General features: G+C 36.8%; 1 protein-coding gene across 6 annotated transcripts; it reads left to right on the top strand.

Moving 5' to 3' along the window:
* Positions 1–1601: 1601 nt before the first annotated feature.
* Positions 1602–22912, top strand: mtmr10 (myotubularin related protein 10). Of its 6 annotated transcripts, none has more exons than XM_037756301.1 (17): positions 1602–1748; positions 1912–2179; positions 5325–5385; positions 7981–8117; positions 9083–9155; positions 10714–10856; positions 13423–13516; positions 14178–14325; positions 15745–15832; positions 16069–16157; positions 16418–16548; positions 16706–16775; positions 17119–17189; positions 17474–17646; positions 17744–17914; positions 18395–18577; positions 19683–22912. In XM_037756301.1, the coding sequence occupies exons 2-17, from the start codon at positions 2123–2125 to the stop codon at positions 20295–20297; spliced, it is 2304 nt and encodes a 767-aa protein (XP_037612229.1). In that variant the 5' UTR covers positions 1602–1748; positions 1912–2122; the 3' UTR covers positions 20298–22912. The 6 variants fall into 6 exon arrangements, with proteins under 6 accessions (XP_037612229.1, XP_037612221.1, XP_037612238.1 ...); XM_037756293.1 differs by having other exon boundaries at positions 1602–1761; XM_037756310.1 differs by having other exon boundaries at positions 1621–2179; positions 19683–20339; positions 21850–22912.
* Positions 22913–27164: the final 4252 nt, after the last annotated feature.

The raw sequence follows: 27164 nt of genomic DNA, 5'->3' as shown, positions 1-27164 counted from the left end.
TATGTGAGATTTAACTTGTTATTCACTAAATATAAAGACACATATTATTAACTCTGTTATCATACTAGATGACTGAAATGTATGCAACAATTATGGTTGAAATGTTATAGCAAATATTTGAAATATTTTTCAATGATGTGTAATTTCCAGATTATATTATACAAAAGCTCCAGTAATTAACCAATAGTGCCACCTTGTGTATAGAATCTACTAAAGTAAATGTATTTCTGTTGGAAGTTCAACCTAAAACATCCTGTTTTGAACTGATGAGCTGATATTTATGGTCTAAATATCAGCATAAAGTGAACACAATTATTTTGTAGAAAAATCATGTTTAATTTTGTTGTTTAAAATGTGTGGTGTGTTGGATTTGTGATATACACATTTGGCTTTAATTAATAATTAGAAGCACAAATATTAGATAGATAGATAGATAGCACCTTTATTGATCCCGAGGGAAATTCAAGTTTCCAGCATCACAGTTCCATAGTGCAAAACATGTTAGTAAAAAAGGCAGTAGTACAAAGTACAAAGTACAAAAAAATATACCAGATATAAAAATACAAGGAGATGAAGAAAACTGTTAAAACTGAATACAGAACAGGGTAACAGCTGTGATACAGGACTATTAAAAAAGTGAATATAGTGCAGAACAGACTGTTAAAAATGAATATAGTGCAGGGTAACTCCAGTAGCTTAGTCTATGAAAGTGCACTGTGTGCATTATTATCTGTCCTGTAGAAATAGATAGGTCGATATAGATAGATACATAAGCGTGTTTTTAAATATATTTCATGTGCACTGATTTGCTATTGCTCTGTTGTAATTGTTGGTTTATTAGGGCACCGTTTGTTGTACACCTCTATCTATTTATTTATTTATTTATTTATTTATTTGCATATATATAAAATTGCACAAAATCCAGTCAATGAAAAAATCAAACAAGAAATGTGTCAGGAGAGGTCAAGAAGCCACAGGCTTATACAAAGGACCTCCCCCCAACCCCAGGAGAAAAAAAACAATAACAAAAAAGGAAGAAAGATCTAAACTAGCATATTTTTAAAATACGACAAAAGTTAAATAACAACAAGAAGTACACAAAATGTGCAGAAAAACCTAACCAAACAGTAGAAAACAATCAAATAAAAACAATGTAATACATATAAAAAGCAGCACAGTGTGTATATTTATGTGGATTGTGTTTAACTCATAGGCTATAACATTGTAGTTTTATCTGGACAGTCTGTAAAGAAATATATAATTTAATGATAGTGTTATGAATGTGATTTTTGCATAATAATTTGTGAAATAAAGTTACTGTAAAAAAAAAAAAAGAAGAAAAAAAGACCAGCTCACACCCTGTAAGCCTCTCCCAATGCCTCATGGGAGTTGTAGTCCATGGGTAGTGTATTTGTGAATGCTAACAGAATACTTCTTGTTTTATATTTGAAATAACAAGGCTATAACTATGTATTATAACGTATAGTAGTAGATATTAAGTTGACTTAGAATATGAGCCGAGTACCCCAATGTCCTGTCTCAGCTTTTTCTTTAGTTAGATGAAAGAAAGTGTTGGTATAAATACGTAGCTAGGTCACGTTAGCTCAGCAGCGCAGCCCGGAAGCAGGGCTGGACCTGGGCTCGTTATAAACATGGCCGTTAGACCGTCCAGCAGCATCAGGTCCTGCGTTACACTGAGTTACTGAAGACATTCAGGAAGTCCCGGAGGGAAACTACGACAGGAACAGGTGGAAAGAAGATGTAGACACACAACGGAAGCCTCTAAAGTACTTTCATAGTGTTATATCCGGCTTTTATAAACTTAATGTAGTACTTTATGACAGCTAGATAGCTAACCGAGCTAACGCCGACGTCTCAACGGTTTAACTTCTGTCAACTCCTCTTCAGCAGCTGCAGCAGCTCTCAGACTAATCTGCTACGTGACTGCGGCTCGACATGGAGGAGAGCTCGGCCAGGCTGTCTCCATGAATATTTCACACACAGACGTGTCGGATTAACTCAGCTAAAGGGCTGATCTAAACTTTATATTGAAGGCTCCTTTTGGGTTTGTTTTTTTCCACTGGCACCTCAGGAGCACATCGCTGAGAGGCGGACATAAACAATGTTTTCTTCCAAACCCACGAAACCAACCTTCAAGAGTTATCTTCTTCCTGTACAGGTAGGTGTTTCTGATGGCAAAGTTAACTTTTATTATGGTGGATTAGTCACGATACAGTGTCAAATAATGTGAGTACATTGTGGATGAATTGTGGTGACTGGTGGTGTGGCGGAAGGAAAGTTGCAGAGGCTTTTAACATTTAACCAGATTGCTTTTTCTCTACATCTTCATTTGTTTTGTTTTTTTAAACAATATTTTTATTGAATTTTACATATAAACATATATATATATATATATATATACACATACAGACAGACTAACAATATTCATAATTAAATTCTACAATGAAATGTTTAATCAGGATTTCCACAGTAATCAAAGAAAGAGAGACATGACATTTCATGTATGTTTTTTTTAAACAATATTTTTTATTGAATTTTACACATATATACACATACAGACAGACTAACAATAGTAATAATTAATTGTGTAAATAATAGTAAAAAATAAATTGTGGATGAATTGTGGTGACTGGTGGTGTGGCGGAAGGAAAGTTGCAGAGGCTTTTAACATTTAACCAGATTGCTTTTTCTCTGCATCTTCATTTAGTTTTTTTAAACAATATTTTTATTGGATTTTATATATAAACGTATATATATGCACATATAGACAGACTAACAATATTCATAATTATATTATACAATGAAATGTTTAGTCAGAATTTCCACAGTAATCAAAGAAAGAGAGACATGACATTTCATGTATTTGTTTTTTTTTGTTTTGTTTTTTTTAAACAATATTTTTTATTGAATTTTACATATATACACATACAGACAGACTAACAATAGTAATTATTAATTGTGTAAAAAATAGTAATAGTAAAAAATAAATTGTGGATGAATTGTGGTGATTGGTGGTGTGGCGGAAGGAAAATTGCAGAGGCTTTTAACCAGCTTTTTCTCTGCATCTTCATTGTTTTTTTTGTTTTTGTTTTTTATTGAATTTTTCATATAAACATATATACAAATATACACATACGAAGGAAAGTTGCAGAGGCATTTAACCAGATTGCTTGTTCTCTGCATTGTCATTGTTTTTTTTAGTTGTTTTTTTCAAACAATATTTTTTATTGAATTTTACACATAGGCACAGAGGCATTTAACCAGCTATTTCTCTGCATCTTCATTGTTTTTTTTTGTTTTTGTTTTTTATTGAATTTTTAATTTATACATATATACACATACGAAGGAAAGTTGCAGAGGCATTTAACCAGATTGCTTTTTCTCTGCATTGTCATTGTTTATTTTAAACAATATTTTTTATTGAATTTTACATATATACATATATACACATACAGACAGACTAACAATATGAATAATTAAATTATGCAATGAAATGTTTAGTCAGAATTTCCACAGTAATCAAAGAAAGAGGGACATGACATTTCATGTATTTCACATATCTAACAAAGAAAACAAATAAAATAAAAGATAAGACAAAACAAATAAATACCTCAAAGAAGGAGAACAAAAAAAACACCAAAATTTCAACAACAGCACTCAGCAACACACAGCAGTTTCAATTTGACTGTGCCCCTTGACATTCAAAAAACTCCAAAGGTTTCCACACTTCTTCAAATTCAGCTGCTTTTCCTCTGGTTATGTATGTAAGTCTCTCCAGTACAACATAAGATGCCATCTCCCCCACCCATACATGTATCGAAGGTAAATCCATTTTTCTCCAAGACAAAGCTATCATTCTCCTGGCCTGCAGGAGTCCAAAGTCAATTAGAACTAACTGTTTTGAGTTAACGATAAAGTTATCTGGATATATACCTAGTATACATATCTTTTGCGTCTTCATTGTTAATGTCAAGTGAAATTTCACAAGTTAGAAGAAGTAGTAGTAGTAAGAGTTTTCTCCCTACTCCGGTTTAATTTGGAGAATTGAAACCTGTATGGGGAAGCTGATACCGTTTTGAAAAGGAGAATAAGTACCCAGCTATATTTTGACATCCAATGTGTAGGTATGGGGCTCGTATTTGCCTTTCACACACACAGGTGTATTCACTTCTCCAGACAGCACGTCTAAGCGTTTGCTTACAGACGCTGGTGCAATAACCCAAACAAAACCAGTGTTTGTACTGGCAAGGTCAAGACTAGTGTTGGGAAGTGTTTTTAGATTGTAGAAGTTTGTAGATGGCATATTTAGATTAAAAAAAAAAAATCCCATTGCCATTTTGTTTAAAAAAAAAAAATGCAATCCAATCTATTGTATTCTAGTTTAATCATCATATTGTTATGGGCATGCTCTGGTCTTGGTCACTTAAAAATGGCAAACTATAAATGAAAAATATACTGATTACCTTTTTGTCCAGGTAAACGCTTTCAATCTAAGATTAAATGCACAACAAACATTGCAATGATTGCACATTTATGAGAGAATATCAATGATGCACTTAACCCAGATCAGTTTTAATAAATGGCCTTTACACTCTCTCAGAGGATGTATTATATGTTGGTAAGTTCCAGCGCTTTGCTTATTAAACAAAATATGCCCTGACCATTTCATTTTTGCTTTTTCATGTATTTACACCCACAGCTGATGAACTGTGCAGAAAATGCTATAATTTCTATACTTCCACCCCAAACAGTGTTAAAGCTGAAAGTCAGCACTTTAACCTCGTAAAGGTTTAACTTTAACCAAGTGTGCTGGAGTGGAGCCAGCAATGAAAAACACATGACTGTCAAAACACTTATAGGCTGTCACTGTATCTACAAGTGTGAGCAGCATTTGGGGTTACAGTATTAATAGCATTAGTTGATGCTGTGTATCTTTGGCTCCTTCTGGTTCTGTAAACAGCTTAATGCACCAGGCTTATCATTTCTTATTGAATGTTGCAACATAAATTCAACCAAAAAAAACGTAAGCTCTCAGGCTGTTCAACATGGTTTTATGGCAGCCATGGATGTAAAGTATGTTGGGAATCTGCAAGCCATATTACAAGTTTCTTCTCTTTTTTGAATCAGTTCTACACTTAGAAGCAATTTAAATGGCATGCTTTATTTACAAGAACACATAAGTTTTAATTTTCTAGCCCCTCCACTTTGTAATGACACATTTTTGCCATTATTCATTAACCATCTAACAAAGTAATGTTTAACTACAGTAACTAACTCTGATGTGTCTTCTGCTTTTTCTCTAGACTGATGTGAAGAAAACTATTGAACCACCTATTAAAAAGTTGGAGCCCAAGTTACTTCAAGGTAAGTTTATTTTCTGCATTATCCTAAGAATTGTTGGCATCACAAAAAAATGTTTACTTATTGTTTGATACATAATCAGATTCTTGTTCTTTCAGCAACACTTTTAGGGCTCCAACGCAGTTACTTCTATAAATATATAACACACACCAAAGTATTAGGAGGCAAGGTGATAAGATTGAACTTTATTCACCCCCAAATTGTTGTGCAGAAGTACAAATTGCAAGTAGGAAATTGTGCAAATATATATAGAGTGCAATCTGTTATTGTTCCTCAAACATCAATGTGTCATTCAGCACCGCCCTCATTTTAACTATTAGAGTGCAGGCGCTGAAACAGTCTTTTGTTCAGTTGTTTTCTTTGCAACTTTCTCACGATGCATCCTCTCATGAGGATTAATCATGAGGGTTTAGAGACATCACCCTGCTGGTGATATTTGCACAAGCAGTAGTTTAATGCCATGCAGCACCATTCCTCTCCCTCCATGTGGTGTTTCCACCTCTCAGTTGTGGAAAGTTACCTTTTTACAGGAAACAACTGCTTTAAAACTCCATCATAAAAGTGGATTTTAAATATGTAGTTCTTAATCCTCTCAAGCTGTGCCAATCAATGCATATTTTTGCATTATGGCACCAAAGTCTTAACTGTTGCCAGTTGATTACCTGGAGCAGCAGGAAAGTCTTCATTTCAGTGATTTATTCTGGTTCAGGTCTGAGAAGTTGTTTTTGGATTACCAGGGAGTGACTCGACACACCCTTTGCATAGTGACGTGTGTTATTTGTGGTAAATATACAGTGATGTCGTCTATAAAAGTAAGAGCACTCTAACATTAGTTTTAAGTTATAATTGGTTTCTTCAGAGCTACTCTTAAAAAAAATCTTAATTATTAAACCTGCTGTACTTTAGTGACGTGTATTTTGTCTAGGTCAAGGTGAGAATTTTCACTGTGTACTAAATGGCTGGTAAAACAAACTTTCCATCCATTCCCAGCGTTTACCACTTAGGGATTGTCGCTTCTTTCCCGTCTGGATTTTGGAGCCGGACATACAATCCGGTTTCATGATCAGCCCTTTTTTAACTTACTGAGGCAAACCTTTGATGTAACTGTGTCTGTAGGACTCCACCCTTCTGCCCCAGCTCTCATCTTTTGAAAATCCCTGGGGCAACCTTTTATAGCAGCATTAATTGTTCTGTGGTCATGTTAAGAGATAAGGGTCATGTTACTCATAAAAGATGCCTTGTTAGCCTAAAGCTTAAGTAAAATCTATAATTTGACTTGCATCTAGTAGAACTGAAGGGGTTTACCGTCCCACTTGTCATCACAGAAACTTGCATCCCCACTGTGTGGGGCATTTTGGATTTTATCTGCCCAACAGAGACTCTGAGCAAAGTAGCTTCAGCTTTTTAAAAATCATTTAGCTTTTGTTTTTGCAACAGAGCCTTTCACAAGCATGCTATTCTTACAGAAAAGCATTGGAGATGAGGCAAGTGACCCCAGACTCCTGCTTGGCTACATACCTATTGATGTATAAAGAAAATTATAAAGTTATACAGTGTCTGCTATGCTTTTGGAGAATCCCTGAATAACAATGGATAACAATAATTAACTAATTAAACCTGCAGTAGGCAGAAAGTTTTTGCAAAAATACCATAATAACCTTTCAGCATATTGTAATTCAAGTGTTCTGAGGGAAAATTAGACTTCTGCACCTCCTCAAGGCTCTGTTTTTAGGCTTAAAAAAACAAACAAAAAAAGTGTTGTGTGTGTCGGGAGACTTTGGCCAATCACAGCTAATTTCAGAGAGAGAGCGTTCCTATTGGCTGTTCATTCAACGGAGGCAGCTGTCAATCACTCGCAAACGGTCAAACTAGGCAGCGCTGATCAAATATGAATCAATATTCTGTTACTGTAATGCCTATTTTTCACCCCAAATGTTTTCAGAAACATCTTGTAGTGTACTGTTTAGCTGTAAAATTAGAAAGTTTGTGACCCGGCAGCCGTGTTGAAATCAGTTGAGGAAATACCAATCACCAAGGGGAGGGGAGATGGAGAAGGATAATTACTCTAAGAAAGCATCAAATCTACGTTTGAAACTTTAGGTCATAACTGTAACAACAACGATGGATCTAAAATTCATGAAACAAAACCTGGATGTTCAGTGGGTTTTATTTCAAAGCAATATGTTCTTAAATTAGAGGTACTTTTACTATCACAAGTTACTTTTTCTGAAAATATTAGATGTTTTAACATATTTATACATATGAGTAACCATTGGATACCACTGGGATTTCATTTTATTATTCAAATAACAACTTTATTAATAAATAGCTTGAATAGTAATAAGTGTTATCTCTTGTTTGAGTACAATAAATTAAAATAAATGATTGCACGTACCACATTTAAGCCTGGTAACAGGTTGAAACTAAATTCAGTGCAGAACGTCAAGAACGTACTGGTATGTTCAGAAAGGTCAAGCCAATAAATCTTCATCTTGTTCACTTTGTATAATCTTCACTTTATGTATTCTTCCTTGAACTGTGCAGTGGTAGACTGTATGTTTTACACTCATCTTTTCTCTCTCATTTGTTTGTCACCAGGGGAGATAGTAGTTAATGAGGTGAACTTTGTGAGGAAATGCATCAGTGCTGAAAGCAGCCAGGATGACCTTTGGGGGAAGTTGATATGCACCAACTTTAAGGTCTCCTTCATCCCTCAAGATGCCTCTTCTAAACAGGTATTTGTGTAGTCTGACTTTAAAGCAGTCAAACTGTGCTGTTTTGAATATTTACTAATTCTTAAGGCCTTACAGATTTTCAAACTGTTGTTTTTGTCATGAATACTTTCACACAGAATGCGAATATTACCTGGTGAAAAAGCGATGTAATTTTTTTTTCAGAACAAGGTTGATTTTCTGAGCTTTTGCACCGCGAATAAAGACATCGACTAATAAAATTGTGTGGAATGGGTTGAGCAGCGCCTATATTTATGAAACAATAACACGGAGGCTCTGTAGTCCGAACCAAGACCCCAAACTTTGCTCTACTCTCACTTTACTACGCCTTTCAACCATGACAAAGGTTCTTACCTTTCACAATAAAAGCCCTAGACATATAATATTTGAAGTATTTTGCATTTTAGTGTCATGAATTCATCACGCCCCCAGTGTAAAGGCCTTTTGAACTAGTTAAGATACAAGGCTGTTGGTTTGATGATCTGTCATTATGATACCATAGAAGTCAAAACCACGTTGTTTTTTTTAACTTCCTCATACACTGCTTAAACGTGTCAAAGTTTTATCATGGTTGAATCAAAGCATGGCCTCCCATGGCTACAGATTTAGCTTTATATTTGTGAAATCTATTGGTGCCACCAGAATACTGCTGAATAGATTGAATACTTGCATTTCTACAGCCATGTTTGTATGTGCAGTGCAGCTGGCAGCGAGGAAGGAAAACTTCTTTCCTGCATTACATTGTCAGTGTTTATCGCACAAGAAGTGAGAGAACAGACGTCATTTCCAGCTATGCAGCAGATTGTCACCATAATAACAAAATGGAACTTGATCATTACTCAGTCTGAAGGGATCAACTCGATCTAGCCACCAGTATTTGAGATAATATTTCAGTGAGGTATGGGTGTAACATAATGTCTACAGGATGTCACATGTACGTCTTTTTGTTTGTTTTTTCTTTACCACAGAAGGCCCATTTGTCCCACCTGCTGCTTGGAGAACACGACATCCCCCTCACCTGTCTGGAGCAGGTAGTAACAGGTACATCTGGAGTCACATAACTTTGCGGCAAACCTTAATTTTTTTCTGCGGATTTGCTATTGTCTATTGAATTTCCAAGCGGTATTAAAGAAATGAAAGCAAGCTAATGTCAGCATTTCTAAACTGTATTCAGCGCATGTTTAATCTATTACTCAATCGACTGTTTCAGGAAAAACAGTCAGCATCCTAACCAGTCATTTTACAAGAGTGATCTGCACATCAGAACTAAAGTTAGATGGGCCCCTCATTAATCTTTGACAGCTTGGTTGACTGGTCTCGTTTTGTTGGTCAGCAATCTGATAACAAGTGATGTCACAGCTAAGGCAGTGTTTAGTGGCAGTGCGGCCTGGCTGGGATTAGACTTGTTTATATATCTCACGGCTGTCAATTGCTGACACTGCAAGGGCAACTGCCCAGAGCGAGGTTTGTTGTGTTACAGTGATGAAGCATGAGGCATGAGGCTTTGTTTTACCCAGCTTGCTTTTTGACAACATTATCATTATGGGATTTGCACAAGTATAGGAGCATAAAGAATGAGATGAGGTCCTAGTGCTGGGTAATATCAATAAAATAAATAAAATATCAATATGTTTTGATTGTACTGATATTGACTGCTTGTGCTTTCACACAATATGTAATCTACAACCGTGTCAGGTGGTATGGTCTCAATGCCCTACAGTCAAAATCCCAGGCGATATTTAGCTTCATATTGATACTAATAAATCATAATAATACATAATAATGAATACCCCAAGGCCCCATTTACACGTAGAATTAAAATATGATCCATAATAGCATGTGTTTAGGTCAAGGTCATTGGTTACTGTTCTGCATAAGTGCAGCACTCTTCCTACAACTTGTTGTAAGATGTATTGATTTGGTTGAGCCCCAAATAGCTTTTTTTGGGGGGGGGATATATGCTATACAGTTTTTCTATAATTGGTTACCAAGTTCTTGTTGCTGTGTCACAAAATATTTACACAATGAGATTTTTCATAAATAATTATCAGTAATGTGGATATAATGACCAAGTGGGTAAAGGGAAAAATGGAAGAGCTAGAACAGTCTGGTAAGTTCAGAAAATGACATCACTTTACTGTAATGCAGCTTTTAAAATCAGGAAATATTTGCCATATTACGATATCCAAAAAGACGATATCTAGTCTCATATCACAATATCGATATAATTAGGGTTGTCAATTGATTAAAATATGTAATCGTATGATTGTCCATGATTAATCACAATTAAACGCACATGTTTTTATCTGTTCAAAATGTAAATTGAAGGGAAATTTGTCAACCACTGACAGATCGATTGCGTTAAAGAAATTAGTGGCGTTAAAACGAATTTTCATTAATGCGTTATTATCGCGTTAACTTTGACAGCCCTACTATTGATATAATGCACAGCCCTTTCTTGGCAGAGATAATGTGTTGAGAGTTTTGTAGTTAACGTTGTTGTTGTGTCCAGCGGGGATGCTTTGTAATCCATTCTTACATCACTAAGCATTGGCATCTGCATTGTAGGAAGTTCATATTTTGTGTTTGTTCCTCTCAGTAAATGATACAAAGGGGAAGAAGAAAGTATTGGGTTCAAACCAGAAGCTGAAGTTCAACCCGACAGAACTCATCCTCTACTGCAAAGACTTGCGCATCATAAGGTTCTGCTTTGACGAGGCCGGGCCTGAGAGTGCCAAAAAGGTGAGTGATACTGAATTTTGTTTTATATCATATCCAGTAATTTGATGTTGGTCTTTTTAGAGAGGCTGTTAAAAAATATCAGATTAATTAGCTTGTGAGACTCTCATCAACTTTGGATACAGGTGAGTCATGGGCAGGTTTAAAAGTAATTGACTTGATTCAAATCATGACATGACAAAAAAAATATCCTGATCACAATTTAAAGCCACTCAGTAAAAATTTTAAATTTCTGACTTTGGCGCCCTCAGTGGTAGCATCAAAAAACGCATGCTGCCATCCCACTTCTCTCATGTATCCGACCCAGGGACACTGAGATGAATGGGCTGAACGCAAAACAGATAGCACCAGTTTTCACCACAATTGGCTCATTTTTGTGCAAAGAAAAACTTGCCGTCACAATAATTTTGAACGAATCACATAAAGATTTTACACATAGTGGCCTTAACTCTTAATGCCACACCTCCAAATGACCAATTGCTCATTATTAACCGTTCATTCCCTTTTTCTCAGTTTCTCTTGCCCATTTCACTGTTACTTGTTGCTGAGCAAACTTTTCCTTTCCTGACTCAGTGAGCTTGCTACACACACGCACTCTGCTTCAGTGCTGTGACCACTTCCTCAGCGACAAGAATATTTATATCATACAAACTTTGATGTGCCACTCTCTCACCCTCCATCTGGATAGAAACAACTAACTTCTCTAAATGCATTTCAGTGTGTCCATTAGCCAAACAATGAATAACAGACATTGAGAACAATGCTCATTCAAGGCAAGGAAACTCAGAATGATCCTGATTGTAGCAGCAACTGGCAGCGTGACTCTGACTCATCTCCTGCACAGAGAGATTAGATGGACAGATGTTTCATTCTTCAGACTAGAGCTCAGTTGAGAGACCTGCTAGTCACTGTTGTTTTTGTAGTAGCCATAGATTTAAAATAATGTGTTTTCAACTAACAAATCAAATACCTCAATACCAGTTTATATTGATGTAATGTTTTGATATTTTTGGGATAGCTAGAGATGTTTTCAGAAGATAGTTGCACACAACGGAAATGAAAGAAAATCCTTGTGATTGGGCAATTGGGGGCACCCAACTGTAATGTAGCCTTAAAGGCCAGGAAAACATGCATTTCCTTGGTTACATTAGTCAGTTATGTAGTGAGTTGAGCTGTTGTGGCAACTAGCAGCAATTCAGGCTTTGACTGAATTTGCCCAGCCCTTTTATTAGGGCAAAAATCAAACCAGGAAATTGTCACTTTGGACAGAACCTGCCAGACCCTGACAACATGTGATCGCTTGTAGGGCTGCAACTAACGATTATTTTCATTGGCGATTAATCTGTTAGTTGTGTGAAGATGATGTCCTCAAATGTCTTGTTTTGTCCACAACTCAAATATATTCAGTTTACTGTCATAGAGGAGTAAAGAGACCAGAAAATATTCACATTTAAGAAGCTGGAATCAGAGAATTTAGACTTTTATTCTTTAAAAATTACTGACAACTAATCGATTAATTGTTGCAGCTGTAATCGCTTGATAGTTATACTAAACCAACTCAAAGCACAGCCAACAGTAATAAAATAAACACTCTCATGCTCTGTAAGCACAGATGGTGTGTTTAAAACATGTTGGTATCTGGAGTTGAACAAGTCCTTGAAAAAAAAAATGTGTACTTGTGAATTATGTGCACAGAGGTCTTCAGGAGTTCTTGGCTCCCTGCAGCCTCACTACATGACCCACGAGAGTCCGGCAGCTGTATATCTCTTTACAGTGTGCCAATGAAATGGACATGAATGTGAATGTGCATGTCTGATCTCCTCCCATGTCATCTGGGAGCAATTTTTGTGTAGGTTTTGGAGCTCCACAGCACATACCTGCAGCACATTTGGCTAACAACAGCATTACAGTATGGCACTGCAATGGACAGTCTTATGACCAGTGTTACAAGTCTCTATTTAATTTATTTCAAAATGCATTTTATGTTATGTACTCTGCTGCTTACAACTGAATATGGAAGGATGATTATGTGCAGAGCACTCAAAATAGAAATGAGTCTGCCCTCCTTCACTCCTCGTGAGTTTATTTATGGACACCATGTATGTAATTAAAGTGTGAACCTAAAACGGGGCACAGTTCTTTTTTTTTCTTCTTTGTGACATATGGAATTAACCCAACCTATAACAGCTTATTTTGCCATAGGAAATTACAGAGTTGGGAGCAGCCTTGTCTACACACACACACACACACACACACACACACACACACACTTTTTTCTGTGTCCTCTCATGTTATTCACAGCTTTACTACTGAATGGACGGCTTTGTGTGACTCTTGTGGAGCCACAGTGAGATTCAGTCCTATAAACTCAGAGCAGTAGGCTGTCAGTTAAACATTTGCTTCCCCAGGTTTCACTTGTTCTTGTGTTTGTATGGTTAAAGAATATGCTTCATTTCAGCGCTCTGAGTATACCTGGAAGCTGAGTAGTTGTGATGAAACCTAATGCGCCTTGATATTGTTGAATTGATTCATCCATTCAGCTGTACTTCTCTTGTTCTTTTTATTCTAGGTTTGCCTTGCCATTGCGCATTATTCCCATCCAGCTGATCTTCAACTGCTGTTTGGCTTTGAGTTTCAAGGGCGGCGATACCATGAATCTAAAGGTACACATATAGCATGCAATTTTTCTTTTATTGCCCTTTCACAAGCCATCATTTAGTCTGTTTTAATCAAACTCTGGTGCGATTCATTTGGGCAGTTGTGAACGCAGCAACTGTATTCGGACCAAAACAACTGGCCCGAGACCACTTGCGAGAGTTTGAGATGGACACAGGTAAATGACAGGTTAAAATGAGTGGGAGAAGACTGACCTGGGCTTCTGCGGAAGTCCGATGTTTGCTTGACATCTGGACCGAAGAGAACATACAGAATATGCTAAATAAAGAACACAAAAACAGTGACGTTTATAAAGTAATTTGAGATAAAGTCCGTGATTCCCTCTCAAGTTCTCGAGATGAAAAAGATAAATTTGCTCTTTCGTACACGCCCCTCAGCAAATAATTTGTTTTATTTGGTTAGCTTTTAAATTGTGCACCGTGAAACCGAACCAGAAAACAAACCAAAAGTATCAATTTCACTCTGATTCGGACTGGCCAAACGGACTACGGCTTGTGAAAACGCCCTAAAAGACATAACTTGTTTTTGAAACCGTTGTCTTTCCTGTTAATCCACATTTAAGAATGATCCAAATCTTAAAAACTATCCATGTTTAATTTCTCTGCATTATGCACCAGAAATAATCTCAAAGTGCATCTGTATTTCCAGGGCAGCGAGTTAATGGCTCCAACCCTCGAGCAGGATTACGGACCCCCATTTTTGACCGTCCATCAGACTGGGATCGGGAGATCAAGAGAACCGGGGCATCAGAGTGGAGAGTGTGCTCCATCAACGAGAGTTATGCCATCTCACAAAGGTTTTCAGCTCGTTTTGTGTGTTGTTGGCAATTTATGATGGGCGTCATAGGCAGAGCATGTCTGTAGCTCCTTCACTCGGCCGTAGTTGTTACAGACACTCTAAATTTCACCCTTTACTCATACCTGGTATGTTTTGGCAAGACGGTATATTTACACTGTAAGCTTTTTTCCTCGCTTCATGAATGACTTTAAGGAGAAAACTTTGTGAATGTCTCAGTGTAGCATGCAAGTTAATTTTGGACAATATGTGCTATTCATCTGAATTCAGTGGTGACATCATGGTGTGTTTCAAAGTAAGGATTGTACTGTGTTTTATGTGGAATTTGAGAAAAGAGTCAAAATTACATAATAGTAGCTTGCACCAGACTGTGGGACTAAAACAATACTTGCAGTGCACTCTGATTCAGTTTTCCCTCAATCACAAAAAACCTGACTGCTAAAGATACTCAGCAGCTTAGATATTTGGGCGCATACACAGCAAAACAAATCTAGTGCTAACAAGTTATTTACACAGGGTTCCCATGTGTCCTGGAAAACCTGGAAAGCAGTTGATCAATTTTCCAGTCATTGAAAACACATGGAAAATGAGAGAAAAAGTAAAAGGCCTTAGAAAATGATTTCAACATTCTTCTATTTTTCCTTAGCTGAGAATGAACCATAGGCTCTCTACCAGAACTCCCCAAAACGGATAACATTGCCATCTGAAAGGGATAAGTTATGTTCAGGATCATATTAACTTTCAAATGGTAGTTTATGGACGAGAGCATTTTGAATAGGCTGCTCTCGGTTATGTTGTGGAAACGCTGTGAACACACCCCCAAGTCAAGTCACATGGTAGTACATGCAAGTTTGACTTTTGTAGCTCGGGTGTGATTAGCCTTGTTAAAGACTCCACTTTATATTACTGGGAAAGGGTCTAAAGTATGCTGTGATAAACTGATAAGAGTCAGTGGCAGTTCATAATCCTAGTAAACTCAACTTTGAATCAATTCGTCATAATTTCTAAGCATGTAAGAGATGATTTCATAGATAAGTTAAAGCCATGGACTGCATGTCTTTTAAATTAGACTTCCACAGAGAAGAACATATTAGTGTATTTTGCAATCCCTTTCTTTCATACCAGCTAGATCATCACTGAAAATGTCCTGGAAAATGATCTTTACAAGAGAGTGGGGAACCCTGTTTATAGTACATCAACCGAGTCTTTTAGTAAAATATTCTGGTATGTCAGCATGAAGCTAAGATGGGCATGGGTAAGTGATGGTGATAGTGATAAGTGATTTTCTGTTTTATGATATCTGTCAGGTTTTAGGATTGGAAGTTGTGGAAAACATGAAAATACTTTTTTCTTAGATATATTTTCCTGGTGTCTTGTGTTTGTTTACTGTGTAACACCAGTGTCTTTCTCTTCTTTTCAGTCTTCCAGAGTACATTGTGGTCCCAGTTTCTCTGGCAGATCAGGATCTGAAGCAGCACTACATATTCTTCACTGATCAGCGTATCCCCGTGAGTTTTCTGATATCTCCATTAACAGCGTCAAGCTTTGCTAAGAATACTTCATTTATCTCTTTCAGTTATTTATTGTTAGGTCTATAATATATTACTTTCATGATGCGGTATTTTATTATCGCATCCACCAACATTGGAGTCCTTTGTAATCAATATCTGTCGATTAAGTCAGTACCGTCCAGTTTGATTGATCATCTTTTTTATTTGCCTGCTGATTTATGTCATCCTTGTAGCACTGGTGCTGGAATCACCCAAATGGAAGTGCTCTTGTCCGCGTGGCCAGCGTAAATGATCCATTGCAGCAGAAGAAGATTGATCAGAGGTACGCCATACTCCATCAAAACATGTTAACTGTGTTGTTTCTTCTCTCTCTTCCACACTGAAATTCAATAGCAACCAGATGTTCAACTGCAGGCAGTGGAATAAGAAAGTGTTAATTTGATATAAGTCTAAACATGCATTTTTTAGTACAGGTTTTTGGTAATAAAGCTGGTTATATACTGTATGTATGATGTTTTGCTGAGATGTTGCTACAGCTGTTTTAAGTCCTCAGTCATCGATGTCTGTCTTGTGTTGTGGTAGAGTCTTCCCCGCCATCACAAAAAGCCACCCACAGCGCAGTGAAGTCGTCAAGTCAGATCTAGACAAATGTCTCCCCAACATCCAGGACATCCAGAGTGCCTTTGTTAAAGTCAGGCAGATCTGCGTCGTAGGTGAGCCTCATTGCCACTTTCATCCGTAACGGTTAGATAACCACTGTGTGAAATACATCTCAATGCACATTTCTTTTGAGTGGAACGTATTTCTTGACATGCTTGTGTATAGTTTTATAGGTGTACAAGTGTTTGACTGTTTTATGATTGTGTGCAGATCCTTTCGAGGAGTCCGAGGAGAGGTGGCTCACATCTATTGAAAACACACGATGGCTGGAGTTCGTCAGGTATGTAAACAACCTGACACTGCATGATAACTGTTTAGAAACTTAATTAACGGCGTAGTTCATTTTGCACTAAAGTTCTTAATAAAATGAGAAAATACTCCTTACTTTTCATTTGTCAAGTATTTAATTCATACAGGATTATACAAAAATAGGCTTTACCATGTGATTCATATTTCATATGTATTTATTGATTTACCAGAAAATGTTCTATATTGTGATACATATTGTTATTGAGATATGAAATTACCTATATCGGGATAGAAGATTTTGGCCAAATTACCCAGCAATAGTACTACATGTTTTTCAAAATCGGTTAACATTTATGTTCTGTTTGTGACTTTAGGGCTTTCCTGAAACACTCAGCTGAGATCGTGTACCAACTGGATGGAAAGAATACTTCAGTCATTCTTCAAGGTAAAACTAAAAGTTGTTTTTATCATTTTTCATTAGTCCCCATATTATTTTGAGGTCAAGCCTCACAGTTTCAAACCAAGGAGTCACAGAGCAGCAGCATTTTTTTTTTATTCTTTACTTGTACCAACATTTGGCTTCAAACATGCTGCACACCAGCCACAGTACATTTAAAATATTAGTCAAATTATTGCCATATTATCGCCATCAAAGTGTCATTGAAAGTGCTTTCCTCACACACAGCTTGTTTAAGCTTTTGGTTTCTCTTTTTGTTTCTACCTGTACAGAGGAGGAAGACCGAGACCTGAACTGTGTAGTGTCCTCCTTGGTGCAGCTCATGTTGGACCCTCATTATCGCTGCCTCGTTGGCTTTCAGAGTTTGGTGCAGAAGGAGTGGGTGATGGCTGGCCATCGCTTCTTGGACAGATGCAACCACTTAAAGAAGAATGACAAAGTGGAGGTATTTGTCTGACTGCAAATAACTAACTCCCAGATCTAATAGAAATGCCAAAGCACTTCTGCTTATTGTTTGTTTTTCTCTGTTCTCTTCGGTCCAGTCCCCGCTGTTCATGCTGTTCCTGGACTGCGTGTGGCAGATGATGAACCAGTACCCAGCAGCGTTCGAGTTCACAGAGGCCTATCTGACAGTACTGAGTGACAGCATGTGGATCCCACTCTTCAGTACTTTCCTCTTCAATTCTTCCAAACAGCGAGCTCAGCACTTGATGGTGAGAGACACACACACACACACACACACACACACACACACACGTGATTGTTTATTCATTTATTTAGTTGAGTTTAATACATATATACATACATGAAAATGTATGTGAACAATGCTGTACACCAACAGATTTCCACCATAATCCTGAATACATGTTTAAATCAATTAAATGTGAACAACATTTTAACAAAGCAACATGTTTTTGTGGTATCCTCTCATGTCAAAGACTACAATTTCCTTCTGTGTGTGTCAGATAATTGACAGGAAAGAGTGCAACGTAATGCACAAAGATAAGAACACATTTAGCTTGTGGTCAGGGAAGTCACTAAATGAAATGAATTGACAAAAGTGAATTATGGCAGTTGTTTTGTTTACCTGCATGGATTGTCATCTCAAGTCTGTACATAGTATTACACAGAAAACATTAATGTAAACTATGAAAAAACTTCCAGAGTATAAATAACCTTTGTTTACTCTACAGGACTTTGCCAAGAATAAAGCCATCCCTCAAGGAGAAGACCAGGTTGTGTTTTTCCCTCCTGTTTGGGACTGGTCACAGCAGTTCTCCACCAAAGACCAAACCCTCTTTAACAACCCCATGTACGTAGGCAAAGGAGCGGCCTGCGTGCAGAATGGAGAAGTGAAAACCTTCAGACGCACAAAGGTACATAACACGCTTTACAAGTTTAACAGAGAAGTAGCAGCACATTTTTTTCAAGTGTATTCTCTCGCTCTCACACTCACACTCACACTCACACTCACATTCACACTCACACTCACACTCACACTCACACTCACACTCAAACACTCACACACATGCTCTTTTACTACCCTGGATACATATCAAACACTTTTTTCTGTGTAGGTAGTTTAATGGTTTTCAGCCATGTTGAAAGAAAGGCGTAAGGTTTTCACCTTCCTGTTCACGGTCATGTAGCCAGTTTTGGTGTGCAAGGACTTATACGTCTACACCCAAAACCATCAGTATCACACTCTTGTTTTGTCTTTTGGTTTTGGGTAACGCATAAAGACTTTTTATTTCCATTTTATTTCCTTTTTTCTCAAGAAGTCAAGTAGGTTTGTGCTTTCCTTTTCTTTTTGCAGGGTAGATATCACAGGGTAGATATCACAGAGTGTAAATACAGTTAAGCTGCCTCTGTGACTGATTTCTAATTAATATAAGGTGCATACAACACCACAGCCTTCTTATTTTCAAGCTCAGACTAGGATCAATAATGAGTCGTAGGCATTTTTGAAATGGGCCACCTTCATCCTCTGCCCTCTTTCAATTACCTCAGGCTGGAAGGTATTACTATTTTCATACGCGTTTTGCTGAGATATACACAATTTCTGATGGAGTAAATGTTTAACATGAATAATCCATCCAGTCAGCAGTTTTGATTATTGCTGCTGAGATGTTATGGGCAGTGTTTTTGTTTTCGTGTCATCAGCAACTTCAGAAAACGCACACAAGGTGAATTATTACAATATTATTAATTAATAAATCATTGTTTTTTCTTAAAGGAACAGTGTGGGACATTTCGAGGGATCTATTAGCAGAAATAGAATATGATATTCATAACTATGTTTTCATTAGTGTATAATCACCTGATAATAAGAATCGTTGTGTTTTCGTTAGCCTAAAATGAGCCCTTCATATCTACATAGAGAGCAGGTCGTCTTTAACTGAGAACCTGGAACGAGTGAGCTTTGGTTAGATAGCGTTAGACTATTCTCACTAAACATGATAAACTGTGTCCTTCCTCCAGCAGAAAACCTACAGTTCCACATTGCGAGGAACGTCTGCATCTATGCGCAATGGAATGAAGGGTGGAGAGGATACACTGACCCGACGGGGCTCTCTGGTGTCCGAGCTGAGGCCTGAGTTCTCACCGGTAAAAGCCGAAAGCCCGGCAGAGCGCTTCTTCAGAGACTGGTTCTCTCGACCTGTTGACCAGCAGGGCCTTCTGATTCCCCTGCTCGCGCCGTCGCACGTGGCTCTCTGGAAGCTCTACTTTCTACGCTGGGTCCCTGAAGCCTGCATTCCCAAAGGAGGCCCCGTCACCGCCTTCCACAAGCTCTCCCAACTGGTCGATGAAATTGAGATACTACAGAGCCAGCTCAGGCAGTACAAGGGACCCAGTCCAGGCAGCACGCCACTCCCCAGTTCAAGTGGGCCCCTCTCAGACCAAAGGAGGATGTATTTTAAGGCCAGTTCCCCACATGACCCCCCTACATCTCCAGACTTCCTTACCTCCTCCTTTCCTTTCACCCCAATGGGAAACCTGTGTCGCCGCAGCACCCATGGGACCCCCATTAGCAAATTTCTGAACGGGGCGAGGATCTGGCTCTCTACAGAGACTCTTGATAATGACACTGTCTGAAAACGTGGGTCTTTAGGGCTCACTTCTCTGAGCTCAGTGCAGGTTTGTGTAACAGTTTGATCATCTTATTTTCTATTGCCTCTTTCTTAAATACCAAGAAGGAAAATGAGAAATAGGAAAAAATAGCTTTGGACTTCTGAATTTAATTATTTATAAGCTAGAATTTGCACCGTTGATGCTGCATCGAAATCTGAGGTAATTTCTAAACTCTGTCCTCTGTATGACTGAATCATTATTGTCCATTACAGTTGAGGAATTAAAGCACATCGTCCTTATTGGCCAGTGAGATGTTACTGTGAGGTTTTCTCTGACTGTGAAAGATCATCATACTTAATTCATTTTTATAATGGATTTAGCTAAGATAACTGCTCTTTTTTGCTGAGCGTACTGTATGATCTACACAAAGAAGGTTTTTGGAGATTTGAATATTGAGTTGAGAGCTTCCTCTCCAAGATTGACCTTTTTAATGCACATTTTAAGGCAATAATTGAAATTTAACTAAGTATGTGTGTAGCAATGCCATCAGTTTAGTTGTCCTTTTGTCAAATTCTTGTTGGTCAGTAAGACTTCACTGTAACGGAAATGAAAAATGTAATCCGAATAGCAATGCTTGAAATTAGAAAATGCCTATTTTTACTGCAGCAGCAATGATGCATTTCACTGAACACTGATTTCCAAGTACTCAATTTGTTTTTACCTTCCAGGAAAAGTAATTGACAATATAATATTTTTTTATTCTAATCAGAAAGAGGAACAGAAAATAACACTGCTAACAAGTATTTTACTGTGTGGTTAGTAACAAAGAGGATCTGGCCTGGTTGAATGTAATGGGGCGTTTTTGTTTTTCTCTCTTTGCACAAACTTAATGCTATTTGCTCCAAGTGCCCATATTTTAATGGTTGTGTTGAGGTTATACTGTAAGCAGCAAATCGTGTGATTTCAGGGTCTTTCTTTGTAGATTTACTCTATTTTTGAAGCAGAGAAAAGGGCCTATATTTTTAGTATCATAAAGCAGGTGATACTTAGTCGGCAATGAGGAGCTGTGAGGACTTCAATCTGTGGTAGATATTCCCTCTTCTCTTTTTGAAGGGGTTTTATTAAGCTTTTATAGAGGCCTTCTGGTAAGGCACCTAGGAGAAACTGTTCATATTAACAGTAGCTGAGTGGGTAAATATTTGAAAGCAAAGGGACATAATAAGGGCTTTGACTCAAACCACTCTCTAGTTTAGATGTAGTGAACTTCAGGCACTGAAGTTACTGATCCAATGAAACAGAGAGTGATGGGTCAATGACAAGTGACAGTTTTAAGGCAGCACATGAGAAAATATCAGCAATAAATCATCTGGACAGCAAGTGTCATAAATACACCATGTGTGTCATTTTGATATTTCAGAATAAAATGACAATAAAGGTCAGTTGTCAGCTATAAAGTCCACACAGGCTGCTTAAAGAAAAGCCTGATGTTTGTACAAAGAGAAATGTTTAACATACTGTATGTAGCTATAACAATACTTGTGTTTTTATTAACATTTGTGCTTGTTTTTTTTTTCAGATAATGCTACTCTCCATAGAGGAATAATGTTAAAGAAAACAAGCAGTGAAGTTACTGTACTTCCAGTTAGGATAGTGATGGAGAGTTAAGATGTTAACAGGTTTTTATGGTGCAATCAGAACATTTTCTAGAAAGCTAAACTTCCAAGTGTGCTGTAAAGACTTTTGTCATTTGGAGACCCTTAACGATGTCTTGCCTGGGAAGTTTACTACTGCTGAACTAGAGTGTGGTTTCAGACACATACGTGCCCATTTAAAACTGGTGAGCAACTAACACTGTGTAATATCCTGATGTCTTTAATAACAATACAGCATTTAATATCAAAGCCCTTTCTAATTTAAAAGAGCACTGGACAGACTCAACATCTGTCCTCTTACACAGGAGCATCCATCCTTAGATGCTAGTTTGACCAGTTTCCAATGATATTCAAATAAACTCGTGATTCTTTGGCAATAACTAGATCAGGTGTTTTTTGATATAGAGATGTGTGTAGTGTGAGTGCAGAACCTGCTCTCCCAAATGCTATTAATTGCACATTTTACTCGATATATAGGACAGTTTGTTTGAAGGTGGTTGTTGGATATAATTTTGGCAGATATTATAAATACTGTATATGCTTGAAATCTTCCAATTCATATTTTTGATTAATGGTACTAAATAACCTTTATCCTTGATTTAGTCTTTATATTGTCTGGAGAGATATTTATATGCTGTGCTTTTCCACTAATACACGATGTTGCACTCTGCTGTAATTGCATGATGACCGTGCTTCCACTGTGGCACAGTTTGATATTGATGAGCGGCAGATGTATTTATTCAGTTATGCAAATGTTCTCTAATCGGGATGCAAGTGCTACTGTACATCCCCTGTGCCTTTTTGGGAAGATTGACCATTTTTGTAACTATATTCTAAATCTGTTGACTTATTTTAGTTTTCTAAAACTGTTGATTTATCAATCTAGTTAAACTCAGTGGTACTGCACTGAAGCTGTTTTTTTTCCTAACAGAAAATAAGGCTCAAATGTGTACCAGTAACCAATCATTACATTATTTTTCAAATGAATTTGCATTCTGGCTTTTATTTCACTGAGTCCACTGATTTTTGTCTAATACACTCAGACAGTATAACCCACCTCCAATATATCACAAATGATATGAACAATATGCCAAAAGGCCTCTCACACAATGTTTGTACAATTAGAGGGGATGGGTAACAATTTATTAATGCCAAGTGAAGAAAACAGCCCAGCTCACATATTCACAAAGATTCCTGGTACCAAGTGAAGATTATACTCAATAATATATAAATCCTACAGTATGAACCAAGAGTTTATCCTAGCAATTCAGAGTTTTCACATTTTAGAAGCAATTCCTCTTTAAAAAAAAAAGATTAAGTAAGGGATAATGTACATCGAGCCGGTCGCGTCAGGGTCTTGTGTCGCCCTGAAGGGGTTTATTTCACAACAATGACCTGCTAGCTGTACATTATCCCACTAATTAAATGTCTACTTACTTACGAAATCAATAATTTGACACATAAACGAACCGCCAGAGTCTGAGATGAGAACTGCGTCCATAGCAACGGTCTCTTATACATAGCAACGGTCTGCTATAAAGTAATAACAGACCGTAGAATGAGTCAAGTCGAATCGAGTATTCAACAAAGCCGTGTAATATGTCCCTATAAAGAACAGTACTAAAGTGTCTTATACATTACAATGTCTCCTGGGGTGAGCAACTGACAGGGAGGGAGAAAAAATGGCCATAAGAAGTAAAGGCAGGAGAAATGATCTCCAAAAGCTGAATGACACAGATTGAGCACAAGTAAGGTTTGTGGTTGATTACAAACATTTACAGTGTGTTTCTTTGAGATTAAAACCAGAAGAACATTGTAAGAAATAGAACAACTGGATTACAATATAAATTATATAGAGAGGAAGAGATCCTGATTTCTAATCGCTAATAGGGGAAAATATTAAAATGTCAAATAAATATAAAAAGCTACTACTGTGGAAAGGCTGTCATATATTAATTTACTTATATTAACCATAAACACAATTTTGTATAGTTAAGGGTTTTTCCCACTCAGATGGTATCTGGTCTGGCCCATGTACTAACTGGTGATGTTTCAGTTCCTTACAAGCAGTCCCTCCCTGGTGTCGACTGAACCATGGATATGACACTTCTCCACATCATGGTAGTTTGGCTCAACAAGCTTGTTTATACACTCAAGCTATTGATCCAATTTTAAGTGAAATTGTTGTGAAGATTTGCACATCTGTACAAGTAGAGTAGGTGGGATATGAATTTGCAATTATAGAAAACATGTATGAGCATTCCACCCAGCCACAGGGTTAACCACACTTCCTTGATGAGATAAATCTTCCTTAGTCAGACATGCTCTGAGAAGATATACAAGTATTTTCAGATTGTTTGAAAATAAATGGTGGCGATATTAGTACATCTATTTTTGAGATGCACAGTATTGAGGCTTATTTGAGAAATTTAAAATGGAGCAGTGACCTCACTATCGGGGCCCGTTAACTCAAAGTGGTGTTCAGATATCTGGATATTCTCTGTAACACTGACGTTACAGACCTCATTCTTTATTTGTTCAATAACTGGTGTACAGGAGTAGCTCTACTGCTTCATAAGTTACAGATCTGAATCAGAATCTGCACATACAGCGTGTTATAGTGACACTAGGTTATGTAGATCAATTTTCTGGAAGATATGTAGTCATGAAATCTAACTAAATGGCAAACTGGTGGTTTAAGAGTATAAAACAGCAAAGAGCAGTGAGTCAAATCTGTGTTCGTTCTCTTTAAACTTTGCGTGAACAGTATTTTTGTTAGTTTGTAAGTGATTTAAATTTTTACAAAAATATTGTATGCAAGATGAATCATTTTGCTCAGTTGAATGAACATAATATTGCAGGATGAATCCTTGCAGATACATTTTGGGCTGCTTTAAGGCTAATGAATAGTTGAGATGGATTTGACACTACTTGAGTTCTTAACACAGGTGCAGAGGGTAAGTATAATATTTAGTTCCTTATTGTTGTATAAGAACTTTATGTTTATAATAGCATAACATTATTGTAGGATGTTAATGCAACCAAATCTATTTAGTAAAACAAAATTCAACCTAAAATTCAAATAAGATCACAGTGCTGAATTGAAGAACATTGTCACTTAGAAGATAATAATTAATCACCAAGTCCTCCATTTAGATTTCACATCACTGAAGTCTTTCGCATACAGCACTGAGCACACTGCACAGTGCACCTGAAGGAGCCGCACTGCATACATGATAACAGCAAAAGCATACGAATAACATTAACAATGGTTACGTTGCATTGTAGTGTCTCATTAAACTATTCCAGTGAGCCAGCCGTGCACAATACCACAGCCCTGGAACAAGAACACCTAAATGGGATGCAAACATTGTTAATGTCATTATTACACCTGTGTTTTCCTGCTATGACGTGTAAAAACTACAGCTGTTAGGAGGGCCCCTAAAGGCCTTGAACTGACCATGACCTTTTCCAGGTGTTTTCAATTACTGTATCAACACCTGCACTTTTAACCATGTGGTCAGAAAGCAGCCAAACTTCCCTCTGCTCCCTTTGTTTACTGCATGTCAATTGTTTTTTGGCAATTTGATTACTTGCAAATTTGCACCACTCAAGTACATTCAAAATCAAATTTTAAGATGTTGTTATTTTAGCTTATGTTGTACTCACATTGTGCATATTCCTACATAATGTTTGATCATACTACCACAGAGGAATTGACACAGAAAACTTGAAGGCAGGTAATGTTAATCCATGCAATAGGAATACTGTATAGAAATTGGGGTCAATATTGGCTACCTAACAGCTCAATCCAGCCAAGGTTTTGTGTGTCCTATCATTGTCTGTAGTCAGCTATTTATTGGCTACAAACCTGAAATGCTGGGTCACATCTACAGTGGACAAGATTCTATCATAATTACTCTGATAATAGCAAGAGATTTTCAGAAATGTCCTGTCATGTTTTGTGTTTTTCAAACAAATTCACAGAAGAAGGTGTATAAAAAACACTGTCATATAATGAAATCCCTTCAGTGCATATGGCTCCAGCTCCCCCTACTGTACAAAATCTCACAATGTACATTAGATGCATTTAACGAACTCTGTTCTCTTTCTTTTAATTTAGCATTTTGTGTAATCTGGGCATGAGCAGTTCTTTGATGTGAATTTTTTTTTTTACTATCTTTCTGCCATAAAAGCACATGACCTGTGAGTTTCTGTTAAAATGGCATCGAGAATTTATTTGTTTATTTGTTTTGCACAATTTAAGACTATACAACATAACAAAAAAATAAATGAATAATATACAGTGCAGGAAGAGGCAAGAAACCCACTGGGCTTATCTGAAGCCTCCAACTAGAGACAAGATTAATATAAAGAAATAATATGACTACATAATAGTGATAACAAAACAATTAGGACAAGATAATATATAATAACAACAATAACAATACAGTAAATATATCAAAAAAGACGTGTGCGTGCGTGCGCGCGTGCGTGCGTGCGTGTGTGTTGCGTGGTTAGTGTTTGTGAGGAGGATATTGATTTAAATATCTATAAAGACTTCTTCAAACAACATTATGAGTGGGGGAAAATGAAAAAACATAAAAACAGATACATGGACAACATGGGGATAAGCAATTACAAGAGAGCAGATATATATATAGAGAGAGAGTATTATATATATATAGTATTATATATATATATATATAGAGAGAGAGAGAGATAGTATTATGTATATATAGTATTATATATATAGAGAGAGAGTATTATATATATATAGTATTTTATATATATATATATAGAGAGAGAGAGAGATAGTATTATGTATATATAGTATTATATATATAGAGAGAGAGTATTATATATATATATAGTATTATATATATATATAGAGAGAGATAGTATTATATATATATAGTATTATATATATATATAGAGAGTATTATATATATATAGTATTATATATATATATATAGAGAGAGATAGTATTATATATATATATAGTATTATATATAGAGAGAGAGTATTATATATATAGTATTATATATATATATATAGAGAGAGAGAGAGATAGTATTATATATATATATATACTATATATATATATACATATATATATATAGTATTATATGTGTCATTGTAGTTGGATGTTGGTAGGACAAAGAAAGTGAAGTGAAACCATATTTATCTGTCTTCTCAGTGTACGTGCCATGTATTTGTGCATGAGGGGAAAAAAAAC

Source organism: Sebastes umbrosus, chromosome 2 (assembly GCF_015220745.1).
Source record: "Sebastes umbrosus isolate fSebUmb1 chromosome 2, fSebUmb1.pri, whole genome shotgun sequence".
NCBI classification, from domain to species: Eukaryota; Metazoa; Chordata; class Actinopteri; order Perciformes; family Sebastidae; genus Sebastes; species Sebastes umbrosus.
This window is presented reverse-complemented; position numbering and strand designations above follow the sequence as displayed.